The 14364-nt window shown below is 41.5% G+C and overlaps 1 protein-coding gene across 4 annotated transcripts in view; it reads right to left on the bottom strand.

The window, feature by feature from the left end:
• DGKI (diacylglycerol kinase iota) overlaps positions 1–14364 on the bottom strand; it is a 528258-nt gene that overhangs the window by 223450 nt on the left and 290444 nt on the right. For all 4 annotated transcript variants that reach the window (XM_070369213.1, XM_070369214.1, XM_070369215.1 and 1 more), the window contains 2 exons: positions 4375–4488; positions 2562–2699 (listed from right to left, as the gene is read on the bottom strand). In XM_070369213.1, coding sequence (XP_070225314.1) covers positions 2562–2699; positions 4375–4488 — 252 coding nt within the window. The remainder of the gene's footprint in view (positions 1–2561; positions 2700–4374; positions 4489–14364) is intronic.

Raw genomic sequence — 14364 nt, 5'->3', positions numbered from 1 at the left:
GCTGATTCACACTGTTGTACAGCAGAAACCAACACAACATCGTAAAGCAATTATCCTCCAATTAGAAATAAAATATATGTGTGTGTGTTTATTAGTATTCAGATTTTTATTTACTCTATTAACTCTTAGATCTTTAACAGGACCATGAAATATGCAAACACAAACACATAGAAATATACATAAGCCTCAGCTTTCCTTGCCAGAGCCCTCTGGGTCCCTGGCTGTTACTGCTGCAAGTTGAGTAAAGGGGAGAACTATGTAGTCTGAAGTCCTGCATTAAAATTACAAAGCTGACATGATCTGAAGGCCTTTGGTTTAACGTTAGAACAATTAGGAAAGCGTGTGGGAAATGCTAGAAGGTTCTTCCACTTTTTCTTCTGCAACTCAGACTGGAAGGTAAATGTTAAAGTAAACAGAGGGGAAACATTATCTCAGCCTGCATGATGTTTCCAGATAATGATCAGGTTGATCCTCCAGAGAGAAATGCACTCCTCTTCTATTAGAAATAAGTGTTTATCCTCAAGATTTCAAAAATTACTGGGTTTCCCATGCCCCTTGATTAGTAAGACTTTTCTCTTTGACTAGAGCAATAATCTTGTTGCAGTAAGAGAAAAATGAAATGAGAGGAAGAGTCAGAAAGAGAGCAAGAGAGAGATTATTAACAATACAGAAACACAGAAATTGAAACAAAGGATGAACCCATCCATGGAAGGCTGACTCAGAGCATGTACTGATTCAGAGGTCAGCTCAGCCCTTAGAAGTGGTTACAAGTGACTGGAGAAGGGAGAGAAACTAAACGCACAGAGCAATGCCAAAACATGTCTCACTCTCCTGGCTTCACATTTGAGAATGTCCAGTTCCTGCACTTAAACGAAAATACAAGTCCTTAGGAATGACAGCAAGGGTTGGTGATCCTGCCAAAAGCACAGATATGTTCATTTCTACCATTTATGTTCTTTTGGCTACGATTCTAACCCATGTCTCAGCATCCGCTGATAACATAGGAGAACATCTGGTCACCATCCTCTAAATAACATCACAATTTAATCTGTTTTAAGAGTTCTTATTCATATTTTCCAGGAAAAATTGCCCCAATTTCCTACACATCTCCTTACAAATCCACTTTTGAAACCCTTTAATTATCTGGATTAATGTCCCCAGGCTGCATCAAGAAGTCTTTCCATTTCTTAAGCTGTTGGGAAGAGAATTAAATAGAGATTGCTATTGAGGGCCTAACCATTCCAAGTTGAGTGGGGATAGGACCTTAACATTTCCATATGGCACATTTCTTTGTACTTTAGCTGTTTTATGCCCAGTTTCTATAAGTCAAATATATTACAAAGAAATATTATATCCCAAGACAATACTTGCTTAAACAACACTGTGACCTGACGAACTCAAGGTCAACTGAGCAATCATGATAACTACGAAAAACCTTAGTTTCTGGATCACAGTTTAGGTGGAAAACACTATGAAGGTAAGACAAAACGTGTTTTAACCAATTTTAGTCAAATAAGTAACTTGAGCTTCTACCACAATTGGTTGGGATCTTGATGCTCATCAACAAAGGTGCATTTGCTGTTGTTTACTAAGTTGTATCTGACTCTTTTGTGACCCCATGGACTGTAGCCCACCATGCTCCTTTGTTCATGGGACTTCCCAGGCAAGAACACTGGAGTGGGTTGCCATTTCCTTCTCCAAGGAAAGGTGCACTGGTTTGGTCTAAAATGATACCGGATTCAAAGGCCGAAGCACCATGAAATCCTGGCTTCAACCAATGGTGTGATCCAGTAGAGCAGGGATGCTACACGGATGCTGGGCCTTCACCCTATATCTACTTAATCAGAATCTCTGGGAACAGGGCCTTGTGATCTGCATTTCAGAGGCACACTGCCTGGAGATTCTTACACAACAAAAATGTGAAAACACTATCATGGAATAAAAAGGCAAAGGAATAGAAAACAAGTGGCTACTCAGAAACCTATCAGATTTATATGAAATTGAAGCCAGAACTTAAAACTGAATTTTACCCTGAAGCTCTATAGTAGCATCTTTATAATTATATCCCTTGGTTTGTGAGATACAAGTTTAATCACTAAAGGAAAAAACGCTAAGTCAAACATTTATTTAGGTGTATCTTCGCATCCCAAACAAGTGATGAAATTGGAATTTTTGCTATCAGACCAGAAATCTCAGATGGTATCTTTCTATTGAAAGACCCTGTGCCTAATGTTTTCAGGCCATATGACTTTTTTTTTTTAATCTCCTCATAGTTTTAAGACTTTGCAATGAGTCTGAAAGATTAGAAAACTGATATATTTCTTTCTGGTGTGGAATTTGAGGATAGAGAATAGCTCCCTGCACTACAGAAGCACTTGGAATCTTGATCTTTAGAAGTCTGTGGTGCAGAATCACTGGATAGCATTATTCTCACAGCCCTAGTAGCCATAACCTCTATAGGAGGTAATCAGACATAATCCTCTGGCCAGGAATGTATTTCCTGTGGCTCAAGCAGAAAATACTCCAGGGTTCCCTTTCTGCAGAAGGGAAAACTCTCTAACCTTACACACGCCATCTTCCAGTTCTTCAGGAGGCAAGTCTGGGTTTCTTTCCACGTGGAGATTCCAGCGATCCAGCTGTACAATCGTCCCATCTTCTACTTGGCAAAGGATCTTAGAAACAGGCTCATCAGTGTAGCCCTAAGGAATCAAAGAACGAACACACTGCTGTCTGGAATAGTGGACAGTACAGCCAAAGGTATTGAGAGTTCATGCCAGGTGGAGACCTTCTGCTACAGCTCTCTCTTTATTTTCCAATTAACCAGGCTGAGAGTAAACTGTTTTCCTTGAGATATTTAGAATTTAAGACAATAGTCACGGGTACTGTGCACAGAAATACTCTCTCTAGTTGGTTTGAGCAGAAGAGTGACTTCTGTTAGCAACCAAGAAGTAAAGTCAATGGCAGTTATTTGAGAGCCATGCTGGATGGCTGTTTCTATCAGGGTGAAAACAGATTTCCCCACGTCTTGCTCTAGAGAAATTTGGAGGATACACAGAACAAGTGTATGTGGAGAAGCAGGAAAATAATCAAGCGATATCTGCTAGATGATTTCTAATATTCCATTTCACTCACCTCTCCCTGACCTTGTCCTAAGACACCATCCCTTTCAGGACCTAAGGCAAGTCTGACTGATGAACAGCCCTGCTAGGGAGCTATCTATTTACTCCTTGAACATACATGACTGATGGCATGATTATTAAGGATGATCAAGTCACTGATTTAGATAAGAGGAACTAATACTGATAAATACATTAGCTGCTTCATGAGAATATATTATTTATACTATGCTTACTTAAAATTGAAAAAAGACCTCTGGGAAATTAATTCACCCCAGGCCAAATAAATATCTGCTAATATCCTGACATAATTATCACACATGGGAGGTTAATACACCCAAAAGCCAGATTAATACCTGCTAATATCTGAAGATAATTTTCAAGCCCAGCTCAGGCAATAATTTCCTATGAGCAGTTAAACAGCCAGTCAGGCAGCACATGTTAGCATATTATGCTTTCTTATTTTCCTAATACTGTAAAAAATATTAATGATGATGATGATGATGATGATAATAGTTTTTAAATGACTGTTGTTGCTGTTTAATCACTAAGTCAAGTCCGACCCTTTGCAACCCCACAGACTGGAGCCCACCAGCCTCCTCTGTCCGTGGATTTACCAGGCAGGAACCCTGGAGTTGATTTGCTATTTCCTTCTCCAGGGGATCTTCCTGACCCAGGGATCAAACCCACATCTCCTGTATTGCAGGAGGATTCTTTACCACTGAGGCACCCGGGAAGCCCCTTTTAAATGGCTGGTTAGTGGGAGATAAACTACTTTCAACAAGCCTGCCTGAAGTTGACTCCAGGGTGAAAAGGAAAATTGGTTACCTGTATAGCCAAAAGCCTGATGACATTGACCAGAAAACTAAACGCTCAAAGCCATGACTCTTCCAAAGTAAGAATCAGAAATCTGAACCAGATGCATCAGGGCAGGACTAGGGGTCAGGAGCAATTTGAGTCTCTGTAATTGCTTAATATGAGGACCAACCCACCCCCTGGATACCTGTGACTACTGTCTTTTCGTGGATACCTCAGACCCAGACCTGTGTAATAAAACCCATTTTTAAAAATAAAACTTCCTCTTCTCTAGCTGACTATAGATTTAAACTGAAGATAAAACCATGGTTCACGGGGACCTTGATTCTCAACTCTAACTTGTTCCTTGAACAAGAGGAGCACATGTGCCTCCACTGGAGCCTCTGTGGATTCGGGGACTCCACTGCTTCATGACGTGGGCAGCCCCTGAGAACATGCTTACCCCTCCCCAGTTGAGAGTCCGAGCCAGGTCATTCCCAGTCCCCAGAGGAAGGACCCCGACGGGAGGCTGAGGGCTCAGCTGCAGTTCATCCAGAATGGAAAGGATCCAGCCCACCTACAGACATTTGGGGGCCAGAAGAGATAGAAGAAAGATAAATAAGTTACAAAGAAGACAACCTGAGAATAGGAGGCTTTAAAAGGAGCAAAACAGAATAGGCATATTTTTCTTTAAAAATCCAGCAACCAGGAAACAGAAAGGGCACTTATCGCAAGCAGCTTCAGTGTGCCAAGTCTCTTCAAAGGGAAAAAGAACCATATTGTATACACCATTTCATATAAACAAAACTAGACCCGTTCATCACGTGTTTAACCAGTACGTGTATGTGCTCGGTCATATTTGACTCTTCGCCCCATGGACTGTAGCCATGGGCTTGCAAAGAGTCAAATGCAGGCTCCTCCGCCCATGGCATTTTCCAGGTAAGAATACTGGAGTGGGTTCCCATTTCCTTCTCCAGGGAATCCTCTTGACCAAGGGACTGAACCCACATCTCTTGTGTTTAACTAGAGATCTACTTTAAAATTCAAGAGAGTTTACAATTTAGGGAGGTTGGTTCATCCCTAGGGCATTTCAGGAAATCAGACTAAATCTCAACTCTGGCTCACACTGGCATTGTCATCTTGATTAAATATTTAACCTCAGTAAGACTCATTTATTTGATTTTCAAAATGAGGATAATAATACCTACCTCACAAGACTGTTTATAGATTAAAACTAAAACATATATAAAAACCTTGATATGGTGCATAGCTTATGGAAGTACTCATTAAATGGTTACTCTGTATGTTATCATCTTAGAAATTAGTAGTGCTTTCCTAAATATCCTTACATTCCTCTTAATGAAACATTAAAAAACATAATTATGGATGAACTTAGTACTTATTATAAGTTTAGGCAGAAAATGGATACTTATATACTAGAATCATATTCCTGTTCTATCTTTTTCTAAGATAAATAATACTTGGTATTTTGTCTTATTATAACTATTTAGAAAAATTACCCCAAACTTGGAAACAGCAAAAAGAAACTTGAATATTGTCACAGTGTCATTCTAGAGCAGTGTTACAGGCTTATTTAAGAACTTTATGAGTGTTAAGTTACTGAGAATTTTTGTCCTGTAGAGACACAAACATTGATAAGAGAAGAGCACTTTAAATGCTCTGGTTCTATTCCCCCATCAGAACATAAACCAATTTTGTCTCAAATTTAGAAAAATTATTCTGGTATAAACGACATAATTCTTTTCCTCTTCTTCTCCAATAAACTGGCGGTATTATCTTGCTAACTCCTTTATTACAAACCTAAATAAAGTTTTTAACATTTATTGATTCTAAAGTTGTTTGAGAATCATGTTTCAAATTTTTTAAAACTGTATTTTAACAGTACATTTATTGAACACTACTATATATAAAGCATGGAAATAAGGAATTGAAATAAAAAGATGAGTGAGACACTCTAAGGTAAGGCAGAATGGTTGCTCTCAAGGATTTTACAATTAACAAAAAGAGGGGCATACTGATCTTTCCTGTGTGCTAGTCCTTGAGCAAAGCTTTCTACTGAATTATTAAACTTCAAAACAACTCTCTACAATAGATATAATTTTCATTCCCAATTCATAGACAAAGAAACCAAGGCTTGAAAGGTTCAGTGACCGCCTTAACATCACATCATTTATATGGTAGAGCTGACATTCAAAGCTAGGCTTGCCACACATCAAAGGCCAACCTCTGAGCAACTCTGGTGCAAGGAATGTTTCAGTAAAGAACTAAACTCAGCTCCCAAGTGGCCTGACCATCCCAGAGTCAATGGCATGGACCTTTGGGATCTTTGGAGCACTGGGGAATCCTTCAGTTCAGTTCAGTTCGTCACTCAGTCATGTCCGACTCTTTGGACCTCGTGAACTGTAGCACGCCAGGCCTCCCTGTCCATCACCAACTTCCGGAGTTCACCCAAACTCACGTCCATTGAGTTGGTGGTGCCATTCAACCATCTCATCCTCTGTCGTCCCCTTCTCCCACCCTCAATCTTTCCCAGCATCTGGATCTTTTCAAATGAATCAGCTTTTCGCATCAGGTGGTCACAGTATTGGAGTTTCAGCTTCTACATCGGTCTTTCCAATGAACACCCAGGACTGATCTCCTTTAGGATGGACTGGTTGGATCTCCTTGCAGTCCAAGGGACTCTCAAGAGTCTTGTCCAACACCACAGTTTAAAAGCATCAATTCTTCAGTGCTCAGCTTTCTTTATAGTCCAACTCTCACATCCATACATGATTATTGGAAAAACCATAGCCTTGACTAGATGGACCTTTGTTGACAAAGTAATGTCTCTGCTTTTCAATATACTGTCTAGGTTGGTCATAACTTTCCTTCCAAGGAGTAAGCATTTTTTAACTTCATGGCTGTAATCACCATCTGCAGTGATTTTGGAACCCAGAAAAATAAGGTCAGCCACAGTTTCCCCATCTATTTGCCATGAAATGATGGAGAATCCTTGGAATCTGCTTAATCAAATTCAGTTTATTTGCAGATTTATTAACTGAGCTACACAGAGGCTATGTTATTTGCTCAAGATCAAATAATCCGAAGTGAAAGAAGCAAGAGTCATAACCAGGTCTGCTGACCCCTTATCTAAAACCCTTTCTTCTCCACGGTGACTATTTTTTAGGATGTCAAACTTGCCCATCCATCAAGACGCCTAAAATTGTGCTTACCTTTTAGAAAGGGGTAACACAATGCTGGCCCAAGGCGGGAAACTAAAAATTCAGATCTACACGAGAGTCCACAAGTCCCCTAATTTGCTCAAACTGAGCAAAACACCCCTAGACAAGTCCTCAGATTCCCATCCAGGGCTTCTTTAGCTCTTCTTTGACACAACACTCACTAAGCTTGCTACTGAAATAAAAGGGAAAAAAAAAATGCCAGACGCTAAAGTAGTGCTAATGACTGTTAGAGGTTGTTCCTCAGCCACTGAAAACACAAATGAGATCGAGTCAAAGCAGAGGCCTCTAATAAATGATGAGAAGGGGGTTTAAAGGTCATGAAAAAGGACATGAAAACTCAGAAATCCCAACAATCTGGGCTCCCTGACTACAGCTGTAAACAGCCCTGAGTAGAACCAGAGACTCTGAGAGAGGAGGTGGAACTTACCGGAAATCTAATTCCATATCCCATATACAGCAGGGAAAAGAAGACAGACTCTTTAACTTCTCTGAGAGATGCTCTGGCAGCTCCCCATTCTGATTTATACTCACAAGTCAAATCTAGGTTCTTTTAGGTAGATTGAAATGAGAAATATTTCTCTTGTGGTCCTTTGAAGTAGGTCTGTCTTTTCTGGATAAAATAATGCTATGAGTTCACACTTTGAACATTCTATTTCCCTCCAGACATAAAAATAAGAGGAAAAAAAAAAGTCTCCGTGGGTCAGAAACAAAGAAAGCACAGGGGGCAAGCAGAGGAAGCCAGGAGTTTGGCTTCTGTCTGATTACAGGGGATAAAAGTTCACCCCTTGCTGGCAGGAGGCTGTGTATGAACCAGACTCCCTATGTGGTCAGAAGAAAAGAGGCCAAGAAAAGAGGGTGAGGAGCCACTGCCTGAGGCCGTCATCCACAGAAAGCTGTGATGCCTTAGGGTTGGAGGGATAAAGCTTCTATTAGTGAGCTGAGATGCCCATGAGCTTGTTGACACACGCGAAACACCCCTGACCCAGGGTCAGGATGGAGCCCTAACCATTTACAGAAAACCCAACTCGAGCCTCAGGATCCTGGAGACCATTAAAACTACTAGAAAAGATTAGTACAAGGGTGCAGAGAAAGAAAAGGAAAAAATCAAACACAGCCAAACATCTTCCTCTGAAGTCGAGCCTGCAGAGAGAAATTCTAAATACCAGAAAGAACACTAAGAGTAAGACAGACCAGAAGGTCAGAGAATAATTTACAACCCATGAAACACAAATAATTGTCAAGTAACTTTGAAATAAGTGTCCTATAACTTCCACGAATTGATAAAGTGTCTCCTAATAGATCTTTATTTTTTGTGTCAAACTTAATTTTGGGGGCTCCAAAATCACTGCAGATGGTGACTGCAGCCATGAAATGAAAAGATGCTTACTCCTTGGAAGGAAAGTTATGACCAACCTCAGCAGCATATTTTAAAGGAGAGACATTACTTTGCCAACAAAGGTCCGTCTAGTCAAGGCTATGGTTTTTCCAGTGGTCATGTATGGATGTGAGAGTTGGACTGTGAAGAAAGCTGAGCCCCGAAGAATTGATGCTTTTGAACTATGGTGTCGGAAAAGACTCTTGAGAGTCCCTTGGACTGCAAGGAGATCCAACCAGTCCATCCTAAAGGAGATCAGTCCTGGGTGTTCATTGGAAGGATTGATGTTGAAGCTGAAACTCCAATACTTTGGCCACCTCATGCGAAGAGTTAACTCATTGGAAAAGACTCTGATGCTGGGAGGGATTGGGGGCAGGAGGAGAAGGGGACGACAGAGGATGAGATGGCTGGATTGCATCACTGACTTGATGGACATGAGGCTGAGTGAACTCCAGGAGTTGGTGATGGACAGGGAGGCCCGGCGTGCTGCGATTCATGGGGTCGCAAAGAGTTGGACACAAATGAGCGACTGAACTGAACTGAATAGATCTTTGATCAGTATAATTGTCCTTATTCAAACGTCAAGAATTGTTCCTTTCTTTTTCTTGGAAGGCTGCCAAGATTCCACATGAAACTGTGGTGTGATTCCACAAAATGGCAAGAGTCCTCTGGACCCTCTGACTCATCACCATCTCCTTTCTGTTTTACACTTGGCCTAAGTATAGGCTTCTCCAGTGGTTCAGATGGTAAAGAATCTTCCTGCAAAACAGGAGACTCAGGTTTGATTCCTGGGTGGGGAAGATCCCCTGGAGATGAAAATGGCAACCCACTCCAGTATTCTTGTCTGAAGAATCCTTTGGACAAAGGAGCTTGGTGCGCTATAGTCCATGGGGTTGCAAAGAGCTGGACATGGACTGAGCTACTTTTGCTTCGCTTTCAAGCATAAAAGGAAAACATACAGTTGATTTGAATGTAAAGGATCTTCCCCTTTCTTACCAGTTGATCTGTTTTAAACAAAACAAAACAAAAAACACTGCAGAAATAGATTCTCTCTCCTTTTCCCAATAGCCAGTTTGTTGTTGTTCAGGTACTAAGTCGTATCTTACTCTTTGCGACCCCATGGATTGCAGCACACCAGGCTTCCCTATCCTTCATTATCTCCCAGAGTTTGTTCAAACACATGTCCATTGATTTGGTGATGCCATCCAATGGCCAGTTAATCAACCATCTAATTTCCCCCTGAATACAAGCAGGCATCATCAATTACATAACCCTTGGAGTCATTAAACGTCTCCTGCCTTTCACAGCACAGATTTTTTTGTCTTGAATCCATAGTTGGCTCACAGTTCTTTGGCTAACGTGGGTCTGGATCTTCCTTTCACACAAGTCTTGAATACTGTTTCTCATCCAAGAGCTACATCATCACTACCCAACAACCACCTTCCCCAAAAGGCAACATAACCCAGGAAAGGCACAGAGATGGGGGAGACTTGCTGGGTCAGAAGCCTGGCTCCATCACATACTTGCCAGCTGAGCTTAGGCAAGTCAGTTAACCTAGTTCCCTCCTATGTAAAAAGGGGTAACAGTACTTGCCTCATACGGGCATTTTATCAGTTAAATGACATAAAGACATTGATTAGCAGGTGCCTGACAAATAGGAAACCCTAAAATTAACATTTACTGCTCTGCCTTAAGCTATATTTTTCTTCCTTTTTCTTTACTTCATCCACAAAAGCCCAGTTTCCTAGAAGCAAAATGCCTTTTTCCTGTCTCTCCACTTCGAAGTTGAGCCTTGAATTTCACAGATCGATCCCAATACTGACTGCCAACAAGTCACAAAGTCTTTCACAGACTATCAAAAAAAGTAAAAGCCAAGCTGTACTATAGCAGAAAGGTGAAAGAGACAGGGGATGGGGGTAGAGGGGGCAGGGGGGGGGGGGGGGGGGTGAGACTACAGAACAAATACACCTAAAACAGAAGGAGGCATAAAGATCTTCAGTACTAGTCCGTGTCTCTGCCCCTATGAGAACAAAACTATATAAAAGGTCTTAAAATCTGTTATCAGCGGCTCTCCCTTCCCAGGACCCAGGACCCTGTTCCTGCTGGAAGTCCAGATGCATATTTGTGGGCAGGACTGTGTTTGTAGAGAATTTTGCATTACCCCAAATCATCTCCACAAGCACCTCTTCCATTAAACTTAATTAATTGCAGCAGTGGACACTTAGCATATTTCCCATCCCAACTGAAGAAGGGGCAGAATCATGTTCCAGGTAGCGAGCTCCTTCCTGCCTTCATGTTAGGAAAAGCAGGGCTGATAGATCTGGCACACCAGGGTCCCCGGCTTCAGCCCTGAGCAAAGCAGCCCAGCCCAGAGGCTGCAGCAGTTGCCCGATGCTGCCACCTCCTGGCCACATTCAGCTATAACTATCACCAGATAATTTCCCAAGTGCAGGCTGAGCAGTGTTTTCTTTCAGCAATATGCTAGCTTGAGAACGGACTGAGGGGCGGGCGAACAGGATCGTGAATTGACGTTTTCTTTGAACAGAGCGGGTGCACAATTGCCTTTCCTCATATTATCTGCAGGCAGAAAAGTAAAGGATTCTCATATGAAGAAATAAAAAGAGCGAGGGGAACGTTTCTACACCCCGAAAGACCATCCAAAGGCAGCATTTGACAACTAGGTTCCCTTCCTAGCATGTACACTGTCATTCGTCCTTTTGATATTTTTATATTTGCACTTAATAGTTTACAAAGTCACTCTATGGTAAGATAAATGTTTAAAATCAGCGCTAAAGGATTGAGAAAAAAGCCAAAATATGAGTTGTTGTTGTTGTTTTTTTTTTTAATACAATGTAGACTTTAGGCTGTCCATTCTCTCACTGGCATGAAGACAACTGAGGTTACACCATGTGCTGCTTCTCAAGAGAGTCTGGGATGTGGAGAGGTTGAGAGAGAAGACGCATGTGGAACAATTTTCTTGCCCTGTCCATTAGAAGGAAATAGACCTTTTCCCCTGTTCTGTGGCTGCAGTGAGCCAGGGCATGGGCATGCCTTCTGTTTAGCATGTATCTTCACCTGGGGATGCCAACTGAACCAGAAATAAGCATGCTGTAGTTCAAGTCCGTTTAACTCCAGCCCTTGGGAAAGACATCAACAGGATTAAGGGTGGACCTTTGGGTCCAGCTCAGTTCACCAAGGCCAAGGACAGGGTAATGACAGATCACACTGCACCCTAAAGATCCTTAAGGAGGGGAGGGGACCAGTGACTTTAGTGTCTCAGTTTACAGACTCCTTGATAGTTAAGCAGCAGCCGTGGGGAGCTGGATGGGTGGAGATCTGGTCACAGAAAGCACAGAATGTAAATCTACCCGATGACCAAAGCCAGAATATAAACATGAAGATTTGAGATCATTCTGAGTTATTTTCTCTCCGCCTAGAGATCAAAGATGAGACCAGCCCACTGGATACCTGCAACTATGTGACCATCTTGGGATTCTGTAAACCAGTTATAAAGAGCCTGAAACTGTGGTGCTGTCCCCTGCAGCCACCACTGGCCAGGTGTGGTCACAGACTGCTCAAATGTGGCTGATCCAAACTGGAGGCATTGTAAATTTAAAATATAGGCTGGTTCTGGAGACAATACAAATTGAGCATAAAATATCCCATTAGTAACTTTACACTGACTATGTGTTGAAATGATAGTATCTTGGATATACTGGGTTAAAGAAAATATATTATAAAATCAATTTTACCTGCTTCTTAGTTTTTTAAGTGTCTTCTAGAAAACTTAAAATTAAAGACTGCAGCTTACATAATAGTTCTCCTGAACACCAATGGTCTCTACTAATACAGTGCTACAGCTGTGAAGACCCTTAGGGATCCAAATGTGTCTGTTTTCAGACTTAGAACATCTCAGAAGGGGTTAAGGAACTTGCCAAAACCACAGCAATGGTGGCACAAGCATCTCTTCCTCTTCCAAGTGCAGTATATGCCTTTGTACTTTTTAATAGCATCAAATTAAAGTAACTCATACTGAAGCCTAAGAACTTTTTTCCAAATTAATGCAAGATGTCTGTATATTCGGAGAAGGCAATGGCATCCCACTCCAGTATTCTTGCCTGGAAAATCCCATTGATGGAGGACCCTGGTAGGCTGCAGTCCATGGGGTCACTAAGAGTCAGACACGACTGAGCGATTTCACTTTCACTTTTCACTTTCCTGCATTGGAGAAGGAAATGGCAACCCACTCCAGTGTTCTGGCCTGGAGAATCCCAGGGACGGGGGAGCCTGGTGGGCTGCCGTCTATGGGGTCCCACAGAGTCGGACACGACTGAAGCGACTTAGCAGCAGCAGCAGCAGTCTGTATATTAAATAATACTTTGTATATAAACTGACGTGATTAAGGATTAACATATCATCATCCCAACCAGTTAAAAGTATTCCATTTCTGATTCTTCCTAGAGCCTTGTCACTTAGAATTCTGACAACCTCTACAGTGATAGACACAGTCACTAAATGAAGGCTGAGCACCTGATGTCAAACATATACCCAGCACTCAGGAATTATCCTTCATTTGCCAAGAGCCAAGAGTTTCTCTTCATGACTCCATCAGCAGGCCTCTCCTTCAAACAAACACTCAAAATTAAAAGTTTCTTATTCTAAACTGATCAAATTAAAAATGTTAATCATGTACCTTGATAAACACTTCATAAACCCCAGATACCTTTCACAGAACAACTTGTTTTAACAAGGTAAAATCAAATCAAATCTGGGTTTACCTAAGGTAGAAGATATGCAAAGTTTTGATTCTACATGATTGGACTATAGAGGTTACCACTGACAAAAATAATTAGCTCAAAAGAATGTGTCAATTCTAAGGGAAATACACCACTTTTCATAGCTGTTGTACATATAAATGTCTACTGCAGTTGTGAATTATGTAGAAGGATGTAAAAACTGAAGCTAGGATCATAGATAAGGTACCAGGGAGGAAAAAGCACCCAGAACATAAATGAGAAGTTACATCCAGGCTTCTGGAAGACCTAGATTATGGTCTAGGTCTTCCAGATACCTAATTATGGTGTCTGGAAGATACCAAAAAGATACCTAATTATGGTATGTTTAAAGAAGAGATGCTAGAAAAGATAACAAAAGCAGGAGAACCAGGTAGTCTGTGAGTCAAGAAGGTGACATTAATGACACCAGAAAGTATTTCTAGAAATTCAACACTGTGATTGGATCTGCTCATTAGAACTCCTTATGTGTGTTGCTCATTAGTTGCTCAATCGTGTCCGGACTCTTTGCAACCCCATGGACTGTAGCCCACCAGGCTCCTCTGCCCATGGGATTCTTCAGGCAAGAATACTGGAGTGGGTTGCTATTCCCATCTTCAGGGGATCTTCCCAACCCAGGGGTAAAACCCATGACTCTTTCACTGCAGGTGGATTCTTCACCATCTGAGCCACCAGGGAAGCTCAGAAATCATTAGGGTGGTACTGAATCTCACTCATTATGGGTTTTGTCCCATTGATGGCATCTCCGACTCAATGGACATGAGTATGAGCAAGCTCCAGGAGATAGTGAAGGACAGGGAAGCCTGCTACAGTCCATGGGGTTGCAAAGAGGCAGGCACAACTTAGCAACAACGATAAATCTCTCATTCTGGGTTTTGTCTATTAAAGTGTGCCAGGCACTCTATTAAAACTATTCTCCTGAAAACCACCAGTTATCTCCTAGTTTCCAAATCCATACTAATCCTTGAGTCTCTTAATAATATAATTACTGTCTGTCTTGAAACTTCTTTGGGGGTTGTTTTCCTTGATAAGACTACTGGTGG

Source organism: Bos mutus, chromosome 4, assembly GCF_027580195.1.
Source record: "Bos mutus isolate GX-2022 chromosome 4, NWIPB_WYAK_1.1, whole genome shotgun sequence".
In the NCBI taxonomy this organism is placed as follows: Eukaryota; Metazoa; Chordata; class Mammalia; order Artiodactyla; family Bovidae; genus Bos; species Bos mutus.
This window is presented reverse-complemented; position numbering and strand designations above follow the sequence as displayed.